The sequence below is a fragment of the Ochotona princeps genome, chromosome 2 (assembly GCF_030435755.1).
Source record: "Ochotona princeps isolate mOchPri1 chromosome 2, mOchPri1.hap1, whole genome shotgun sequence".
In the NCBI taxonomy this organism is placed as follows: Eukaryota; Metazoa; Chordata; class Mammalia; order Lagomorpha; family Ochotonidae; genus Ochotona; species Ochotona princeps.
The window spans coordinates 118,533,306-118,555,104 of record NC_080833.1 but is presented as its reverse complement, the minus strand read 5'-3'; the positions used below and the strand labels follow the sequence as shown (position 1 = coordinate 118,555,104).

General features: G+C 43.6%; 1 protein-coding gene across 4 annotated transcripts in view; it reads right to left on the bottom strand.

Annotated features, from left to right (window-relative positions):
• LOC101523050 (adenylate cyclase type 10) overlaps positions 1-21,799 on the bottom strand; it is a 92,123-nt gene that overhangs the window by 58,595 nt on the left and 11,729 nt on the right. For 3 of the 4 annotated variants that reach the window (XM_004589139.3, XM_058660563.1, XM_058660565.1), the window contains 5 exons: positions 18,903-19,108; positions 15,826-15,922; positions 6,382-6,470; positions 2,159-2,350; positions 38-156 (listed from right to left, as the gene is read on the bottom strand). In XM_004589139.3, coding sequence (XP_004589196.2) covers positions 38-156; positions 2,159-2,350; positions 6,382-6,470; positions 15,826-15,922; positions 18,903-19,108 — 703 coding nt within the window. Of the gene's footprint in view, positions 1-37; positions 157-2,158; positions 2,351-6,381; positions 6,471-15,825; positions 15,923-18,902; positions 19,109-21,799 lie in introns of those variants that run through there. The other variant, XM_058660566.1, reaches the window with a different exon arrangement.

The following is a 21,799-nucleotide window of genomic DNA, read 5'->3' as shown; positions in this document are numbered from 1 at the left end:
GCAGGGTCCAGCGGGTGGGATCAGGGTCGACACTCACTGGACTTTTTGGACCTGAGAGCAGAAGTCAAACACATTCATGGCACTTTCCAAAGCACGAGTTTCCTCATCAGGTGCTTTCTCCCCAGGGAAGCCAAAGACGCAGAGAAAAGAGCATCCCTGTGGGAACAGGCAGCAGGTGTGGCTTGTGGAGGACGAGCTATAACCTGGACCAGCCAGGCAGCAGCAATTTGCACATCTTGAGTCAGGTTTCATCATGGCTTCTCCTACTCCCTGTTAGTTTTTAGTAAACCTCCCATAACGTCGAGTGCATCATCAACAGACCTGAACCCTTGGCAAGGGCTTGGTTTTGCTCTAGAGATGATGAGTCATGCTGATCTATTTGTGTGCGTTCACCTGTCTGTTCACCAAGACCTTACACTGCAAGCTTTTGTGTTGTTAAGCTTAAGTCAGAAGCAGCAGCACAGAGCAGGGGAATGGGCACCAGCCTTGAAATCAGAAAATCTGATGTCAGGTCACTTCCCAATTACGGAAATTTGGTTACCAATTATGCTCTATGAACTTGGGTTTATTTTTTAAATTGATATTTGAGGGACAGATAGAGAGTGCTCCCATCTGCTGGCTCTCTTCCCAAGTGATGGCCTGAAGCCAGGGGCTGGGAATTCAATCCACGTCTCTCCTACGGGTGATAGGAATTTAAATCATTTGAGGCATCACTGCTACATCCCAAGGTCTGAATGAGCAGAAAGCTTGAGTCTGGAGCCAGAGTCAAGGACCAAACCCAAGTACTTTTTGATGGGACATGGATGTCTTAACCAACATCTCACCCACTGGGGTACCAGCTCACCCTTGAACCTGATCTTAGCAATCTGAAAATAGATATCACATAGATCTGTGGAGGTATTTCTGGCTGCTAAAACGGTTAACGTTTTAGCTATAAAGCATGTTACAGATATTTTTATTACAATTATGGACAGTAGCATAAGCTGGGAACAGTTTTTCTTGCCACAAAATTAACTGATAAAGAAACACGAAGCTCTACAACTTGGCATTCTTACGTCGATTATATCATGACTTCAGCCAGATGCTCTTGTTTGTAAGAAAAGGGCTCAACAAGTAAGGGACCATGAATTAAAACTGAGTCTATTGATTAATTAATTAAATCCTTGTATCCTGATGAAATGCAAATTTAAAAAGAAATGCAAATAAACATTAAACGATCTGAATTTCTTCAACGCTCTGTGAAAAGAATTCATTCAAGTGTCAGATGCTCTAGGAATTTAAAATGTGTCCTTCCTTGCCCAGCTGAGTGGCACTGTGTGCGTGAGCTCCTCAGCCCAAGCTCCAGCCTTCCGGGAGCTGTTGGCTAAATGCCAATGGCCTCAGTGAGTGCGCACATGCAGGCGGCAATGACATGCTCTTCTACCACACCAACGTGCGGGAGAGGGGGAATCAATTCTCACTAATCCTTCTGCGGCCATTTGTCATCACATTGTCCTTCTCTGAACTGATTTCAAATACACAAAAAACATCCAACAGTGGGAAGTGTGCTCCTTTCCCCTAGAGGTGATGACATGGCAGGCAGAGCTTACTGGGAAGAAGCTTCTGGGATAAGAAAGTGTCCTGACTGCTGTCCTAAAATCCCTGGGAAATACACTACACGCTGGGCTGAAGACACTGTATACATGGCTGGGCCTGCTGATTGTAGACTGGGAAGGGCCAGCCTGAGACCACCTGGGTTTAAGTCCCAGTCCCCACCATACACACACATACACACACTCACACACACACATACATCACACATTCACACACATACATGTCACACACACACAACTCACTCACACACACACAACATCACACACCAGCAGGGTGATTGTGGGCAAAGCTTCCTCTGGCCTTGTCTTGGTGTCCAGCCAGCAGGCTCATCCAGAAAACAACCATTATAGCAGAAGCACCAACTCTTAGAGTAGTCATAAGGATGAAATGAACTACTTTAGTGAAAGTGCACGGAACACTGCTTAGGGGTATTAACACACCTGCCAAATAAACGTATTTCTAAGTTGCACTTTTAGTGTCCATTTCCTCCGAATCACCAATGTGCTTGGCCATGAATGCCACCTTTGAACTGTGAGTGGGTTCCAGCTCCTTAGCTGCAACTTACCTTGTCAAACATGAAGATTTTGTTGATTTGGCCTCGGAAGACATTCAGGACAGAACTGATGTGCACACAGGCATCCTGGATGGCCGAGCCTAAGACTTCGGCTTTCTTTTGGTCTTGAAATAACAGGTTCACAAACATAATTGTCACTGGGCGAAGCTCAGACAGATAACCCCGAAGCTGTTTGTCTTCAATCTGTAAGGGACACGGCAGCTTCTGTTACGTATGTCCTTTGCAGTGGATCCCTCCTCGGATACCACTCCCTACCTCCATATTCAAAATCATTGTTGGGTGGGAGGCAACGTTTTCAGTGTCTGGGAAGCTGAAGTTATGAGAATGGCAACATTCATGGCAAAGTCAAACAGATGGAAATGGAGGCCACTACCTAAGTCCCTTCCAGTGGGGACTTGCCATGCTTGCTGATTTTGGGCCAGCAGCCAGTCTGTTACTCCAACTGCTAGCTCCCCCATGTTAATATGAGTGCGTACAATAAGAGAAAGAACTGCTATTCCAATAAAAATCTATGTTATGCATTTCAACTATGTCACTTCACAGCCTGGTATCTTTCAGGATATTTTCACATTCTAGCCCAGTTTATCCTTCAGTGAAATAAAATTAGCATGATTATCATTGTTTGACATCTTAGATACCTGAGGCGTGGATAAGCAATGCAACTTTCCTAGGTCATATTGTGGGCTGAGACAGTAATCAATGTGAACCCAAATCTTCAGATGCCTCATCCAGATCCCATGTTCCCCCCTTTCCTGCCTGTGATGGTATATTTCATTTAGCCCCCTTTTCTGCTTTTTAAAAAAGACTTATTTATTTGAAAGACAAAGTTATGGAAAGAGAAAGAAGGAGAGACAGGGAGAGATCTTATATCCTCTGGTTCATTCCCCAAAGGGCTGCGATGGTAAAGCGTTCCCAGGCATATTAGCAAGATACCCGATCAGGACTCAAACCGCTACCCATATGGGATGCCACCACTGCAAGCAGTGGCTTGCCCATTACGCCACAATGCCAGCCCCATCTCTAATACCTGTTCCAATGTCTTTATTTACACCAATGGTTCACAAAGGTAATAGTTTTGTCAGCTAGGGCACAGCACCAGTCCCTGTCTGCTCTGCTTACCAGGCCTACCAACAACAGGCACAAGGAAGAAAAATTTTAAATCATTCCTGCAAATTATTAGCCTTGAATTTTGTTAAATGAGTGCACAGCAAACCAACGAGGGGGAAAACCTCCTCTGACAGCACAGAAGTATCAGACTCTCCAAAGACACTGTGAAGCCCGTCTCCCAGATGAAAGCGACAACTAGTTCAGAGGGTGTCACCGCCACGCTTCACCTGTCCAGGATGGTTTCATGCCATGTCAGTTAATTCTTCTCATAAAAGCTCACTAAAAATGTCCAACTAATCCAATGACTTTTTCAAATTTTTAAATGAATGAATAAATAATTTTAAAATATCCTATCACACTATGTGTACTGAGTTCTAGCTTGGAAAATTGGACCACAAGTATCTCTAGGCACCTCTACTGATTTCTTTTAAAGATTTATTCATGAGTTATAGAGAAAAAGAGAAAGCTTCCATCTATGTCCCAATGGCTCAGGCCACCCAGAAGCCAGGAGCTTCATTCAGGTCTCCCACATGGCTGGTGGGTGGTGGCCCCCAGTACTTGGACCATTGCCCACTGCTTTCCCTGGTGCATTACCTGGGAGATGGATGGGCAGTAGAGAAGCTGGGTCTCAAACCAACACCTACATAAGATACTGGCATGTGCAGGAGTGGCTTAACTCACTGTGTAATGCCCAACTCAAGGCCTCTATCTTTCAGGAAATCTTATTTATTTTCTTTGTGAGGCATCAAGACAGAAGAAGAGAGAAGGAGAAAGAGAGAGGGTGCTCATATTTGCTGCTTTACTTCCCAAAGGACAAGGAGCCCGGAACTCAATCCAGACCTCCTGTGGGGGTGGCAGACATGCAGGACTTCTCCGGGTGCAGCGGCTGAGCCAGGACTCAGGCCCAAGCACTCTGACACACAAGGCTGTGTCCTAAGTAGCATCCTAGCCACTGTACCAGATACCAGAGCCAGACCTCCATTCTTTATGTGTAGGAGCAAGCCTTCTTACAGTCATGACAGGTTTGTCTTTTGCTTCTTTTCAGCCCCATTAGCTCTACTTCTTCATCATACATTTATGATTGCTACCCACAATGTTCCCAGTGACTCACAGAATCCTTATAAACCATTCCCACAGGCCTGGCTTTCAGCTCACTGCAGCTAAAGAAGCAATAACATGACATATTTGTTGGTGGTGGGAAGGAAGTGGGGAATGGCTTTCCTGTACTTCAAAAATCTTGCAGAGAGGAACAATTGCAAGCCCTAGAGGTAACGTGTCAGTCCTGGGCTGAAGGCGGCAGGGTGCATTCTTTCATTCTTCATCCCACATATGATGAAGGCAGCTATCACATATCAGGAACGTCTCACAGATTTCTTCCAGGATGTAATTGCATTTGATGGAATTAAGTATTAAAACAGGCACATATTATGAGAGTATACAGCCTGTGCAAAAATCGTATGATTCAGACAGATTCAAGTCACAGCTCTTGCTTGGCAACCTCAGGAAAGTGTCCAACATCCCCCTGGTTCTCAGTTTTCTGATACACAGAACGGAGATAAAAATATCTAGGGGGTGGTAGCTCAACAGGCTAATCCTCTGCCTGTAGTGCCGCCATCCCACAGGGAAACTGGTTTGCGTCCCAGCTGTTCAACTTCCAATCCCGTTTCCTGCTCATAGCCTGTGAGGGCAGTGGAAGATGGTTCAAGTCCTTGAGTCCCCACACCCATGTGGCAGACCCAGAGGAAGCTCCTGTCTCCTGGCTTCAGATCAGCTTAGCTCCTACTCTTGGGGCGGATCCATTTGGGGAGTGGACCAAGGGATGGAAGATCTCTCTCTCTCTCTGTTGCTCCTTTTCTCTGTAAATTTGTCTTTTCAATGAAAAGAAATAAAATCTAAAAATATATTGAGGACCATCAAGAATAAATACACGAGAGAGCTGAATGACTTGCCAGCAAAAATTATGGTGGTGCTATAATTATAATAAAATTACAGTTATAATTCATATGAATTAATATACTTGAGAGTCTATTTCTGAGAGAATAACAAGGGAGAATTAGGGTGGGTGTTTTGTCTAGTGATTAAGCCACAGCTTTGCATGCCTGCATCTTATAGCAGAGTGCCTAAGTTCTAGTTCTGGCCCACTTCTGACACCTGCTGCTAATGTGTGTCCTGGGAAGTCATCGCAGGTGATGGCTCCAGTGCCTGGATCCCTGCCACCCATGTGGGAGACCTAGATTGAGTTTCTGGCTACTGGCTTTGGTCTCACCTACCTATTCTAGGCATGTGGATAGGAACTCAACAGACTGGAGCTAATTATCTATTGCTGTCTCTTTCTTTCTTCAAATAAATTATTTTATTTCTAGCAGAATAAAGCAGAAATCTGAGGTTTGAAGATAGTGTGCTGCATATTAATAGCCTGTATTGTTAACTCTCACAGTAAGCTCTAATGCATGTGACTTAGAGAAACTGTACGAATGCTCAACCAATTAACACTTGCCTGCCATGTAGCTTTTAAAGTGGCCATATGTTCTTGTACTCTTTTTTAAGATTTACTTATTTTTATTGGAAAGTCAGATTTACACAGAGGAGGAGAAACAGAGAGGGGGATCTTCCACCTGATTCACTCCCCGAGATCTTCCATCTGATTCATTCCCCAAATGGCCACAATGAAAGCCAGGAGGCTGGAGTTTTCTTTAAGTCTCCCACACAGTTGCAGGGTCCCAAGGCATTGGACCATCCTCCAAAACCACCGGGACTTGAACTGGTACCAAATGGGAACCTAGTGTGTGCAAGGCGAGGGCTTTAGATGTGAGGCTACCACGCCAGAGCCATGTTCTTATACTCTTGCAGTAGCTCAAGTTGGCCCAGTTCCACCAACCAGTGTCACAGTGGATCCCTAATGTCACAGTGTGATTATGAATTATTTCCCCTTTGACTCTTACTATCCTTATTTGAACAATACAATTTACAGTAACTTATGCATTGAGAATTTCTTTTTATGTCAATGAAACATTGTACTACCTGTGTCTGCCAGCCCATCAATTTTCCTTCCAACTAGGAAAGATGACTGACACTCCCCAACACCAAGGCATTCGCTTACGAAGTACCTGCTTCCAAATGCTTTCCATCACATGCTTCTTCAGGGACAACTCCAGCTCAGGATCAGACTTCATCATGCACGCGAGCCTCAGGAGGTCTAGGAGAGCAGGAGAGCATACCCAGCAAGGTCTGGATCCAAGTGCTGGAGGAAAGACTCCCCTAGTCTCCACCCCCTCTTGCAGCGACCCCCCACCGCTTAATACATGTTCTAGTTTATGAAATGGTGCCTGCTTCTAGAATAGAAAATAGGGTCAATTGACATCTTTCAATGAGGTTATAGTAATTTTTAAAGGATTTATTTATTTATTTCAAAATCAGAGCAACAGAGAGAGGGAGAGAGAAAAGAGAGAGTAGGAGAAAAGTGAGAGATGTTTCCTTGTGTTGATTCATTTGCTAAATGGCTGCAGTGGCTGATAATGAGTTAGACTGAAGCCATGAGCCAGGAACTCCATCTGAGCTCCCCATGTGGGTGGCAGGGGCTCAAGTAACTGGATCATCATCTGCTGCCTTGCCAAGTACATTAACAGGAAACAGTGCTCTAATACGGGAGGTCAGCAATGCAGGCAGTGGCTAAACCTCTATGCCACACAGCTAGCCCCATGTAGAATGATTCTGTCCTTTGACCATATCAGTTCATTGTGTGATCCTGGACAAATCACTCACTGCCGTGGTTGCCTATCTCCCCTTGGAGCAAAGCAGGTGGGCTTCATTATTTTGAAGGTTCCATTCATTAAAAAGGTTGATAGATTAATGTGTTAGAACCTATTAGGCCACTCTATGAAACTGCACACAGAGAGATAAGGGAAAGGCTGCAGGAACGTTGAGTGCTTGAAAAGTCCTGCACCTGGCAAATCTCATACTATTAACACAATGCATAGTAAACATCACCAAGGAGCCTTCCTGTACGTCTCCCCTCCTCCTTAGCAGGGACCATGTGGCGCTCTGCTCCTCCCCCAGTAAGCTGCTTAAGAAGCAACTGCCTGCTGCTCAAAAGGCATGAAGCCTGGTTTCAAATCCCAGTATCCACGCACACTGGATCCACCACTCTCTTTAACTTGCCCCCATCCTGTGCTACAATGCGGCCAGCTGTATGGTACAGAGGGTTTAGCCACCACCTGCACCTGTATCCATGTTGGAACCCTGATTCGAGTCCTGACTTTCTGTTACTGCATGTTGCAAGGCAGCAGGTGATGGTCCAAGTATGTGGGCCTCAGCGGATGGACGGCCTCTTTCTGTTTCTCCTCTCTGCAACTCTGCATTTCAAATAAGGTAATTAAATTTTTAAAAACTCATTACGCAGTGGGAGTCAAGATGGCAGACGGAGTTAGACTGATGTAACAGAGGGTCCTAAAAGTTAGGGACGGGAGTAGTCTGAAGTGAGCCCGAGAGGTAAAGAACCGTGGGAACACTGTGGGAAATTTCCCAGTCCCGCCAGGACTGAGAAGAAACAGCACACGGCAGTAAGACAATCGTGAAATACTGGGATCAGCAACCTGAGAAGGACTAAGAGGGAACCCTGGACTGCAGAGCGAAATTCGAAATTCGGGAAACGAACTTCGGTGAGTCGCTAACACAGGGGAGAGCCCGCCCTTAGCAGGAGGCAAAATTGAGCAAGCAAAATTCGGCCAGCAAAACTTGGGTAACGAACCAAGTTTCGCTAGCACAGGGAAGGGCCCATTCTTAGCAGGAGGAACTTGAGACCAAAAAAAAAAAAAAAAAAAAAAAAAAAAAAAACCAATGAAAGGTGCCTGAACTATTGGCTCAGAGCTAGGCAAGACCGGCCTGAGGGCACAAAGAAAAAAATCTAGGTCAGCAAGGCCTCAGGTCACCCACTAGGTGGCAGCAGAGGTCAAGGGTGTGAAGCCAGCAATGCCTTATGTCACATAGACATGGGGTGAAGTCACAGAAAAATAAATGAGTCAGAGGAAGGAGCCAGTGCCACTCCAAAAAGTCACCAAAAGGCCTGGTCAATCGTAGAGATTACTGATGAAGAAGTTGAAGACGTATCAGTAAGGAGTTCAGAAAAATAATTATGAAACTCTTCAGAGACAATGAAAAATGATGGGAGGAACTTAAGGAATTCAAAAACCACATGATCACAGAAACAAAATTACTCAAAAACAAGATCCTCGACCTGAAGCACAAAGTTGAGAGCTTAGCCAACAGAATTATTGCAGCAGAAGACAGGATATCCAAATTGGAAGATGCCCAGAATGAAAGCAGGCAGATTATTAACCAACTAGAGACACAATTGCACAAGGCGACCAAGGCAATCCAGGAGATGAGCGACAACATCAAGAAGTCAAATGTCAGAATTATGGGGCTCCCAGAAGGAGTGGAAAGAGAGACAGACATACAACCAGTGCTTGATGAAATTATACAGAAGAATTTCCAAAATACCTGGAACATGAACCCAGTCCAGATTCAGGAGGCCAGAGGACGCCTCACAGGTTTGACCCAAAAGGATCTTTCCCCAGACACGTGGTAATCAAGCTACCCTCCAACGAATACAAAGAAAGAATCCTGAGGCTAGCAAGAAGCAAAGACAAACTTGCATTCAGAGGCAGGTCCATCAGAATCACCGCTCACTTCTCAGAACAGACGCTCCAGGCAAGACGGGAATGGAATACAGTCTTTCAAATCCTGAAACAGAACAACTGTCAACCAAGAATATTGTACCCAGCAAAGATCTCATTTGTATTCGAGAATGAAATTAGATACTTCCATAGCAAGGAGAAACTAGAAGAATATGCTAGCACAAAACCAGCTTTGCAAAATCTCCTTAGAAATGCGCTACTCCCAGAGAAAAAGGAAGGATGGCAAATGGGAAGACCTCCCCACTAAAGTCCATGCAAGGAAAGACAATTAGATACCAACAACCTCAAAAACACACACGCATGGCAGGACAAAATCGCAATCTGTCAGTATTAACCCTCAACACAAATGGCCTAAATTCATCAGCCAAAAGACACAGATTAACAGACTGGTTAACAAACAGGACTCAACTATCTGCTGCCTGCAGGAGACGCATCTAACCAGAAAAGACGCTAAGAAACTGAAAGTGAAGGGATGGAAAAAGATACTCCACGCCAATGGACGAGAAAAAAAGGCTGGTGTAGTGGTCCTAATTTCAGATGATACAGACTTCAACATGACAAACATCAAAAAGGACAGGGAAGGGCACTATGTATTGTTGAAAGGGAAGATCCATCAGGAAGTAATTACCATTCTTAACATTTATGCTCCAAGTCCAGATGCACCCAGCTACGTGAAACAATTACCTATAGATTTAAAGGGAGATATAGATGAACATACGATAATCCTGGGAGATCTGAATACCCCATTAACACCAATAGATAGATCAATGAGACAAAAGCTCAGCAGAGAAGCTACAGAGCTCACACAAACAATAGAACAACTGGATTTAGTAGACATCTATAGAATATTTCATCCTAAGGCCGCAGATTATACATTCTTTTCAGCAGTGCATGGCACCTTCTCCAGGATAGACCACATAATAGGACACAAAGCAAGTTTAACTAACTACAAAAAAAAACCAGAATCATACCATGTACCTTCTCAGACCATCATGGAATGAAACTGGAAATCAGCAATTCAAAATGCCCCAGGAAATATGTAAACTCTTGGAGGTTGAACAATATGCTATTAAACGAACAATGGGTCAGAGAAGAAATTAAAGACGAGATCAAAAAATTTATGGAAACCAATGAAAACTCAGATACAACAGTCCAAAACCTGTGGGACACCATCAAAGCGGTGCTACGGGGTAAGCTTATTGCAATTGGTGCTCATGTCAAGGCCCAAGAAAGGCATCAAATACAGGAATTAAGCACACACCTCCAGGAATTGGAAAAACAGCAGCAGAATGACCCCACAAACAATAGGAAACAAGAAATTATCAAAACAAGGGAGCAACTAAATCAAATAGAAATAAAAAAAAAACTACACACAAAATCAATGAATCAAAAAGCTGGTTCCTTGAGAAGATAAATAAAATAGATATTCCACTGGCCCAACTGACAAAGAAAAAACAAGAGAAAGCGAGAATTAGCAGCATCAAAGATGAAAAATGCAACATAACAACAGACACTACTACCATTAAGGAAATAATTAGAAATTATTACAAAGAATTTTACTCCAACAAATCAGAAAACCACTTGGAAATGGAAAGGTTCCTAGACTCCCGCCACTTACCAAAACTCACCTCAGAAGCAACAAAAGACCTGAATAAACTCATAACTGAACCAAAGATACAGTCAGTGATTAAAGATCTCCCAGCAAAGAAAAGCCCAGGCCCAGATGGCTTTACCGCAGAATTCTACAAAACATTCCAAACAGAACCAACCCCAATCCTCTACAAGCTCTTCAAAACAATAGAAAAGGAAGCAACCCTTCCAAACTCATTCTATGAAGCCAATATCACTTTAATCCCAAAACCGGTTTGAGAATTGACAGAGAAGGAAAACTACAGACTGACCTCCCTGATGAATGTTGACGCTAAGATTCTCAATAAAATATAGCCAATAGAATTCAAAAAAACATCAGACAGATCATTCATCCAGACCAAGTAGGATTCGTCCAGAGAATGCAGGGATGGTTCAACATACGGAAATCCATAAATGTGATACACCACATCCAAAAAATGAAGAACAAAAACCATATAATAGTATCAATAGATGCAAAAAAAGCCTTCGACAAAATCCAACATCACTTTATGCTGAAAACCCTAAACACGGTGGGCACATAAGGAACAATCCACAATATAATCAAAGCAATATATGAAAAACCCAATGCCAGCATCATACTGAATGGAGAAAAACTGGATCCCTTTCCACTGAGATCTGGAACAAGACAATGATGTCCACTATCACCACTGCTATTCAACATAGTCCTAGAGGTACTCACAGAGGCCATAAGACAAGACAAGACAAAGAAACCAAAGGCATTCAAATAGGAAATGAGGAAGTCAAGTTGTCACTATTTGCAGATGACATGATCTTTCACATAGAAGAACCAAGAGACTCAATACAGAGACTCCTAGAACTCATACGAGAATCTGGTAGAGTGGCAGGGTACAAAATTAATGAACAAAAATCGACAGCCATAGTGTTTGCGAACTGCCCCAAGATGGAAGAAGATCTAACCAGCAAGTTACCATTCAAAATAACAGAGAAAAGTATAAAGTATCTAGGAATAAATTTAACCAAAAGCGTAGGAGACCTTTTTGAAGAAAATTACAAAACACTTAAAAAACAAATTGAACAAGATCTCAAAAGATGGAGTAACATCCCATGCTCCTGGATAGGCAAAATTAATATCATCAAAATGTCTATACTACCAAAAGCAATATATACATTCAATGCAATCCCAATCAAATTACCCAAAACATCCTTCATTGAACTGGAAAAATGATACAAAGGTTCATCTGGAAACACGAAAAACCACGAATAGCCAGAATCATTCTGAAGAATAGGAACTTAACAGGGGGAAATCACAGTCTCAAACCTTTGGACATACTATAGGGCAGTGGTTATCAAAACAGCCTGGTACTGGCACAAAGATAGAGAGGAAGATCACGGAGCAGAATAGAAACAACAGAAGGATGGAAGAAGTCCAAACTCTGCCGTGCAGGAACCAGCGTCATTGGAATGACAACCAGGAGCCCTGAGCAGTCCACAGAAACAGAATAATAAACTTCCTTCGGGACTAGGGAGGGGAGCTTTCTCTGGTCCTTGCCTGGTTCCAGCTCTAGGTCCTCACCCTCTCTCGAAATGACCATCGGGATCGCTCCAGAAACCCCTCAAAACAAACAAACAAACATAAAAAAAAAAACACCTAGAATGGATAGACAGACAACAAGGAAAGCATAGAATCAGACAGGAAATGGCCAGCGTGGATTTACTCATACCTCACTAGGTGGGATACAAAGATTAGTTACTCCTCACTGGGGTATTGGGGATTTCTCTGCACAACCCTCCTAAAAATGTTCTGTACCTAAGTTGTTGACACGTCTTGTTAGAGCTATAAGCCAGTTCAGAACACCCAAAAAAACAACTAAGTTCAGCAAAATCATGCTTCAACACTATAAACAGCTAAATACTAAAAAGAAAATGGACACGAGACAGCTGAATAGTAATCTATAGCCATTTTAAGGTGTATAGAACCCGGTTGAACAGAAACCAAAATTGAAATGTCTATGACGAAGTCACAGAATGTGGTTGAGAACCTGCATTTTCCTATTAACATATTGGTTAATCAATACCATGTCAATTAATACCATGATGTTGTAAACTGTTGTAAATATTATGTTGGGGCTTTTAATTGATTGGGATGATACTCTGCCGTCTCTACCTTCAGACCAGAGATGGTCTCACGAAGAAACCATTGAACTTACTAGGACAATAGGATGCTGGACTTTATGCTTGGTAAATACCTCCAATGAAAGAATCTCAACTGAATTTGAACTATGGTAATGCAACAAGGTGGAGGAATCCACCGTGGGGGGAGGGTTTGGGGAGGGTTGGGGGGAATCCCAGTGCCTATAAAAATGTGTCACATAATGCAATGTAATCAATAAAACTAAAAAAAATCTCATTACAAGAAGTCAGGAAGATAGGGAAAAGGGGTGGGACAAGATTGGATAATGGGTTCTAAAACACAATAGGGTGTTTGTAACAGGCTCTAGTTTACAGTGCTGTTATTCATTCTATATAAAGAATTGCAACAGGAGTTGGCGGTGTGACACAGCAGGTTCAGTGGCATTTGGAGATGCTAGAATCCTATTTCTGGGTGTTGGGTTCAGTCCCAGTTGCTCAACTTCTGATTCAGCTTTCTGCTAACATGACTGGAAGAGTGGAGGAGGATGACCCAAGTCTTTGGGTCCCTGCCACCAGTGTGGGAGACCAGAATGAGTTCTTGGCTTCAGCCAGGCCTAGCCCTGGGTGTTGCAGACATTTGGGAGCGTGAGCTAGTGAATAGATGTATTTTTCTTCTCTCTCTGTCACTCTGCCTTTCAAGTACATAAACAAATATATCTTTAAAAGGAAGAGAGGAAGGAAAGAATGGAGGAAGGGAGGAAGAAAAGAAGGAAGAAAGAATTGGAACAGAGGAAATGGTAGACTTGAAACAGAAGGACAAGATAAGGAAATGGAACAGCTGGTTGCCTGGTATGGTTGACTTAAGATATACATATGTGTTCAAATGTGGCATTAAAATCTAAAAATATGTATGTATTACCTGTTAATCCAAAAATTTAAAATAATATTTTTAAAGTCTGGGTTTGAATTCTGGCCACTAGGGCCAGGATGAAGGTGAGACAAACGATTTATGGGACCTGGAGCATGAGCTCCTTGTAAAAGTGCCATGCCCTAGTCTTCTCCCAGGCACAAAGAGAGAAGACTGTGAGATTGAATGAGGGAGGAAACTAGGAGCACCCCTTAGAAGCAGCCCAGTAAATTGTACATTAAAAGTCTTATCCATGTCAGATAACACTACACGGGGCTAATCCTTTTCTTTTCAAGATTTATTTTTATTGGAAAGGCAGATCAGATTTATGGAGAGGAGAGACAGAAAGATCTTCCGTTTGCAGATTCACTCCTCAAATGGCCATAACAGCCCGAGTTCAGTGATATGAAGTCAGGAGTCGGGAACATATTCTGGATTTCCCACATGGGTGCAGGGTCCCAAGGCTTTGGGCTGTCCTCTACTGCTTTCCCGGATTATAAGCAGGAAGCTTAATGGGAAGTGGAATAGCCAGGACACTAATCGGCATCCATATGAGATCCCAGAACACGCAAGGTGAGGATTTAGCCACTGAACCCCATCACTCTAGGCCCCCACAGTAACATCTTTCAAGTCCTATGCCCTGGAGATGATTTGGTCCCACAACATTGTACTGATGTGTGATCAGGAGGAACTTAATGAATTCCATCACTGGACAGCCCTCCACCCAGCAATACGCCAAAGAGGTAAGATGAGAAATGGTGGACCCAGACCCACAAAACTCCTGTGAACGTAGACTGTACTTTTAAGGTTTTTGTTTGTTTGTTTTGAATTTATTTGAAGGGTTGTGATCTCTCTGGGAGATGTTCCATCTGCTGGTTCATGCTCCAAATAGCTGCAACAGCCAGGGTTGGGCTAGGCAGAAGCCAGGAGCCCAACTTCATCCTGACCTGTCACATAGTTGGCAGAGGCCCAAGCACTTGAGCCATCTTCTACTGCCTTTCCAGGCACATCAACAGTAAGTTGGATCTGAAGTGGAACAGCCAAGATTTGAACCAGCACTCAACCTGCCGTGCCACAATGTTGATCCCTGGATGAGATGCCCACCTGACTGCCAGTTATGTTTTCTTCACCAACCATCAATAGCATGCTGCTTATTGCCCATCTCTTTCTTATGTCTGTCATTTTTTTTTTTTTAGGAGAAAACAAGAAACAGGCATTTCTGGTAACAATCATAGTCAGATGGAAGTTAAGTATGAATGATGAGAAAAGGTGTACAAAATGCTTGCTTCTGCCCAGAAGATTCTTCTAGCAAGATAAAAAATGCTTTATCACCTTTCTGAATCCTTAGCTTATCATGAGAAGTTACCAGTCACATCCTTCTGATGGCTTTGTTTTCTCACAGCAAACTAGACAAGGGATATAAATCTGGCCTTCTGATGGGCTTTGTCCATGCCCTGTTGCTGTGTGTTAGCTGTTGTTCTGCAAGCCCCAGTGGTGCTTGAAAGACACCAACCACTTCCACCATTTTCTGGGGTCTGTCCTCTCTGGAGCTCCCGTCCTGATGCTGTGGCAGAAGGGTTCTGTCTTTGATCAATCCTGCTTTGCTTACTGACATTTTTTCACATGAAAATCCTTCTTTCTTGGGAGATAAGAACTGAGGTTGCCTACACCTTTTGCATTGAATTCTCAATAACAGAAGGAGAACACCATAGTAATCTAAGGTCAACCTCCAAAGGTGTGGCCTGACAAGAGGTCACCTGAGTTAGCAAGTTCATTGTCCTTTGTGGCCTTGGGATAAACTGTCTCAGTAGACAGAAGGGCAAGAGGGTAGAATTACATGTTGGGAGGCAGAAGACTAAAGAGCAGGTGGGCACTGCCCTGCTGCACAGGCTGTCAGTGCTAATCGGGGAAACGGATATAGGAGCAGATAGAGCAGGAAGTTTGTCAGTGAAGGCTGTGAGGGGAAAGCAGAATTCACCAAATCTTTGTTTTCTGTCCTCATGGGAGAGACTTAGAAGCACTTGGGAAGTAAGGAAAAGGAATCACTGTTTCGGGAGAATCCTACTGAGCATCAATATTCAGGAAATGGCAAGCAGTTCTCCTTTGGGTGTCAGTGTTGACCAGCAGTCCTGTGCCAGTAGTGGAACTGTTGGCATGGACATGAGACCCACCCGATCGCTGGGCCTTGTCCATTGGGGGGTACTTACGTTTGTATTCACCAGAGGGGTAATAATCCATGAAGGTCATGCATTTGTTGAAAAATTCATCAAAATTAAAAGAAGGGGGTGGCTTTAGGAAGCTGACCTAGAAAGGACAAGAGAAGTTTTTAGTTATTCTGAGGGTCTTCTGGCCCTTGGAGTGCAATTTCATAGCACAAAGTAGAAAAGTGCCCTTCTCATTGTCTAATCATCAATGTCGACACTGAAGAGCTGCAATGTGCTAAACTGCCATTTTAAAATGCAAGTTTTTAAAAAGATTTATTTGTTTTTATTGGAAAGGCAGATTTGCAGATAGAAGGCAAAACAGAGAGAAAGGTTTTTCATCCACTGGTTCATTCCCCAAATGGCCGCAACAGCCAGACCTGAATCTGTCTGAAGCCAGGAGCTTCTTCTGGACCTCCCACCTGAGTACAGTGTCCCACGACTCTGGGCCGTCCTCTACTGCTTATCCAGGCCACAAGCAGGGAGCCAGATGGGAAGTAGAGCAGCTAGGACACAAACTGGCGCCCATATCGGATCCCGGGGCATACAAGGCAAGGACTTTAGTCACTAGGCTACTGCACCGGGCCCTAAAATTAAAATTCAGAAAGCCCTTCATGTTATTCATTAAGATCCTCGTGTTCAGTATACACAGAGATGGGAGTCATGCCAGGGGAGCAGCTTTGTTATAGTCAGCTGGGCTAACAGGCAGTCAGCGTCACCTCTCTTGCTGGAATGAGAAAGAGGAAGTCTGTTCAAAAGTTGACACAATGCTTGCTTCAGTCCAGAAGGTGCTCTTAGTGAGACAAACGTATGTTCCCACTCCTCCCAGTTTTTAGCTTATCGCAAGAATGGAAAGAAATTATTAGTCACACCCTTTGGGTGGCTTTTGTGATGCTGTTGCAAATTGTGCTTAAAGGACACCATTTCCACCATTTTCTTGAAACCCTCCTGGTTGCTGCTGTGGCATGAGGTTTGCATCCTCAATATCTTCCTTTGCATACTGACATTGTCTGCATGAAAATTCTTCTTTCTGATGAGGCAAGAATCAAGATTGCCTTTGTCTTTTCGCCTGAGGTTTCCCATGGCAGCATTATATGACGTTTGGATTCTCAGACTTTTTTTTCTGCTCTTTTGCTTTCTTCATAATATGTTAATTCAAATAAAACCTGGCTAAACTGTGCATCATTTCTGTCTCATAAATTTTAAAGGACAGTGAACTCAACGATGTCCAAAAAATATTAGAAACATCAATCCTAACATGTCAAGATCATGAACTCTGTGAAATGATACAGTGAGACTGGCATCACCTCTTCTCTTCTGGCATTCTTGTCAGCGTGAGGAGTCAGAGGGGCTAGTAGACAGAGTCTCTGATTTCTAGTGAAGTTACCTTTTAAAATAGTAAATCGTGCTTCTCCATGTTTCATACTCTTCCAAGAGCACATTCTCCCCTTGATGGGGAACCAAACAACAGAATCAACATATCAGTTCCCATTTCTTAGAATCAGAATGGGAGGGGGCGGTTACCAGTCCCACCCTTCTGGTGCTCTACAAGGTGCTACATTATTGTCCACTGTGAATGAGTCCCACCCACCTTTTTTTTTTTTTTTTTGTCATTTGAGTAAATCCCCTGAGATGGTGCTTTAAAAAGACCATTTCCACCACTACCTCAGGACTTTTTCTTCCTTGGAAACCCCTCCTGCCACTATGGCGGGAGATCTCTCTCTCTCTCTCTCTCTTTCTCTCTCTCATTTGCAAACTAGCGTTGTCTGCATGAAAAGTCTTCTTTCGTGTGAGAAAGAAACGAGGTTGCTCCATGTTTCACGTCAAATTCTCCATAACACCAGAAACGCCCCAAATGCATAAACTCAGTCCGATCATAAGAAAGCACTGATGGGGTGCAGCTGGGTGATAGCACCCAAAACTGTGGGCAGATGGGACTCCATTTTGCTTCCTTGACTAAGTTTCCAGCATTGCTAACTGCACCTATCTGCTTCTATAAACACCTTTGCTAGCTGATTGGCCTAAGGAGTTAAGCTGATTGGATGATTTGTAAAGCACACCATCTAAGTTGATTGGAATGTGTTCCACTAATTGGATGGTTTGTGAAAAAAAAAAAAAAATCCCTGCTGTTGTGTACTGATGGGAACTTAAAAACCCCTGGCAGCAGCCATGCAGCACAGAGGTTCCTGTTGATTAAGTTCTCCTAACATCCTACACTTGTGTCTGGGGTGATCTCTCTTGCTTTCTACTACAACACCACGCAAATTAAAAAAAAAAAAAAAAAAAAAAAAAGACAATTTACAAACCAATGAATCAATACTCTTCTTAAGTGTTAAGGTCACAAAAGACAGAGTAGAACTGAAACTGTTGCAGAGTAAGCAAAACAAACCACAAAATGCAATGGGATTTCATGTATAGCATCCTAGAACACATGGCCAGTGCTGTGGCTCAACAGGCTAATCCTCTGGTGGTGAGGACATGCTGGTGGCGAGGGCTGTAGGATAAGCGATTGTGTGGAAAGCCTCCGTTTTCTTTCTTTCTGCTCTGCAGTTCCACTCCTTTGGTTCATCTAGCAATATGACTCTCTTCCCCTTCCTCATCCTCAAAACACAGCTTCTCTAGTTGACCATGTTCTAAGAACAGTTCCACTGATCAGCCCTGAGCTAGCTACTGTGTTTTCCGCAAGGCAGGGCCCTGGGAGAGGTCTCTGCTCCCTCCCTCAACTTCGCTGCCCTGGCTCACCTCCTATCTTCACCCTCTGTGCTGTTTGCTCCTGGGTTAGGATGGGGGTGGGCAAACACAGTGAGGGTCCTCAAGTGACTCTCCTAGGGAATGTCCAGCACACCCTACCGGTTCCTCCAGCAAGGTCACTTCTTCAGATGACCACAGGAAGGCTTCATGTTTCCTCCTTGAACTCCCTTACCTCAGCTCCCCCGCCCCCTCCTGAAGAGCTGTCCAGGACTAAGGTCAGCTTAGTCTCTCCCAGACCGATCCCTGCCCAGTCTCCCTCCTTGGAGCCTTCCCCAGTCTTTTCTGGCAGGACTCTCTGGCAGGACTGGAGCCAGCAACAGCCTCACACCTACCTTCACTGCTCTATTATCAGGAATCCTCTCGATTTCAATCATATTCCGGTCACAGAGCTGCCAGCAGTTGGGTGACAGAACAATGTCATTCATCTGCGCCATGTTCTGCGCAAAGCGCACATCATCAACTGTCTGACCAGTTACCAGAAAGTGGTCGCGCAAATTATCTCCGAAGATCATCAGGGTAATGCGGCCAGCAGCCAGTCCTGGCAAAAATGCAAGTGACAGGTTTGCACACTAAGTTCTGGGTCATTCTCCAGCAGCACTGCTTCTTGGAAAAATCAAAATCTTGGCCTGACAAGTGAAACCTCATTCCTAAAATTTTACCTAAGCAGCAGAGAATGCTTCTTCCAGACCTAGGCCTTTCCAAGCTCACCTTCTCTTAAGAAGTTAGAAAATTTTTCTACTATTTTTTTTACCTCTTAATATTTATCTCCCTGGATGCCCCTATTAGTCTCTGAAATTATTTCATCTTTTCTTTCATAAGCCTATCCTTCAAGGTAAGAGAGAACAAATTCAATAATTCCTATTTGGGGGATGATTTGCATTTTATCAGAAGTAAGGGCTTTAACTAAAAAAAGGAGCCCTTGGGCCTGGTGCAATGGATCACTGGCAAAAAAAAAAAAAAAAAAAAAAAAAAAAAAAAACCTCTAAGGTTGAATTTCAGACATGAGCTACAGGTCGGAGGGTGGGGAAAATGGACATTTGACCCACCTATCCCCTTCCAAAAATGTTCTAATTGTTTTAAAGTTGTGAGAGGAAATTTTTGGTACTGGTATTAAGACAGAGGTTGCAAAAATATGTGCAGAAATACTGAACTACAAATGATACACAACTCTTTTAAATGATTATAATTAAAGACAGAGTGACAGAAAGATAGCCTCAACAGTCAGGCTGCAGCCAGAAGCCAGGAACCCCATCCTGATACCCAAGCAATTGGACCATCTTCCACTGCCTCCCGCGGTACATTTGCAGGAAGCTTAACAGGCAACAGAGCATCTGAGACTTGAATACGTACTCCTGTATGGAATGCCAGCTTTTCAATCTGCAGCTTAACTTGCTGAGCCTGAACACTGGCCTCCAAAGAGTGTTTTCTATCTTCACTCTGCTGTTGTGATTTCCCCTGATATCATCCAAGTGTGACTTTCTTTCCAGCTGTAGAAAACACACTGATGTTTAGATTCACTGCAAGAAAGGGTGGGGAAACCCGGCTCTGACAGCCAGTTAGCATGCATGCCAGGCGGTGGGCCCATCATTCTAATTCCCTGGATGTTGGACTTGGAATGAGCTTGCTTCACAACGAAATATTTAACTTAATTGGAATAAGATCAAAAAAGAGAACACAAGTTAAAGAAAGTTAAGAAATGACTAACTGGAAAACTTCTGATGACTGCATCAACACCCTCATTTGAGAATCACAAGTTTTACAATTCAGTAAGGCAGACGCTAACATCATTTATGTCTCCCAGCACCTTATTCTCCACCCATGGCAAGCATACAATGGTGTGTACACCCCAGGACTGCGATGAGATGAGCATAACACAGTGGCTCTTCATACAGTTGACAGAAAACAGTGCAAGCATTTGGCACAGTGGTCAAAATGCCACCCGATGCCTTCATCCCACACTGGAGCACCTAGGTTTGAGCCCAGTTCTGCCTTCAATCCAGCTTTCTGCTAATGGGCATCTCAGGCAGCAGAAGATGACAGCTCATGTATTTGGTTCTCTCACTTACACGGGAGACACAGGTTCAATTCCCAGCTCTTAGCTTTGGCCTGGGTCAGCCCCAGCTGCTAAGGTAATTTGCAAAGTAAAACTATAGGTAGAAGATTCTCTGTGTCTCTTTAATTAGTAAAACGGACACATTTTTTTTAACATTCACAGAAGATATGTCTTATGAAAAACCTGTACAGATTTAAATTTTTACAGGAAAAAGACTTCTCATTGTCTATCTGTTTCTTTATTTGAGAGACAGAAAGACAAAGACACCAAGCTCCCACCGATTCCCTTCTTAAATGTCCATCTCAGCAGGGCCTGGGTGGAGCCTGGAGCTGGAAAGGCAACCCAAGCCTCCCCTACGGGTGCAGGAACCCACAGACTTGGGCCATCAATGCTGCTTCCCAGAGACTGTGTCAGCAGGAAGCTGGAGCCAGAAGCCAGAGCCGGGAATCCAGGCCAGGCCCACTGATACAGGACACAGGCATCTTAACCAATGAGCTAAATAAATACGTACCCCCTGACCTTTTAATTCCATTTTCATAGGAACTTTTTAAAATACCTTAATTTTCTTTCTCTTTTTCATTTTTAAACATTTACTTATTTTTATTTGAAAGGCAGAGTTACAGGGAGAAGGAGAGACAAAGACAGAGGTCTTCCATCCACTGAATCACTTCCCAAATGGCCACAACAGCTGGAACTGGGCCAATCCCAAGCTAGGAGCCAGGAGCTTCCTCTGGGTCTCACAGTGGGATTGGGGATCTAAGTACTTGGGCCATGCTTTGCTGCTTTCCTAGGCTACAAGAAGGAAAGTGGATTGAAAGAGGAACAGACGGGACTTGAACCAGCACCCAAATGGGATGCTAGCATTGAAGGAGGAGGCTTAGCCTGCCACACCATGGTTCCATTGCCTGAAGTATCTTCCTTTTCTGTGCGTGATTCCACAAAGCCCTGCATGAAGCTGGAACTGCAGGGCAGACTGAGCTGTTAAGCTTTCCTTGTGCATTATTCTTATACAATGAAGGACGACTAGTCTCATGTCACTGCTGAATCCAAATAATGACAAGTTACTCTCTATTGTACTTCATGCTGCACAACCTCAACAAGCAGAAAGTTGTAGCAATAACAACAGCAATAATAGTAATAAAGACGTTCTTGTTGAGTGGTTACTACATGCCAAGC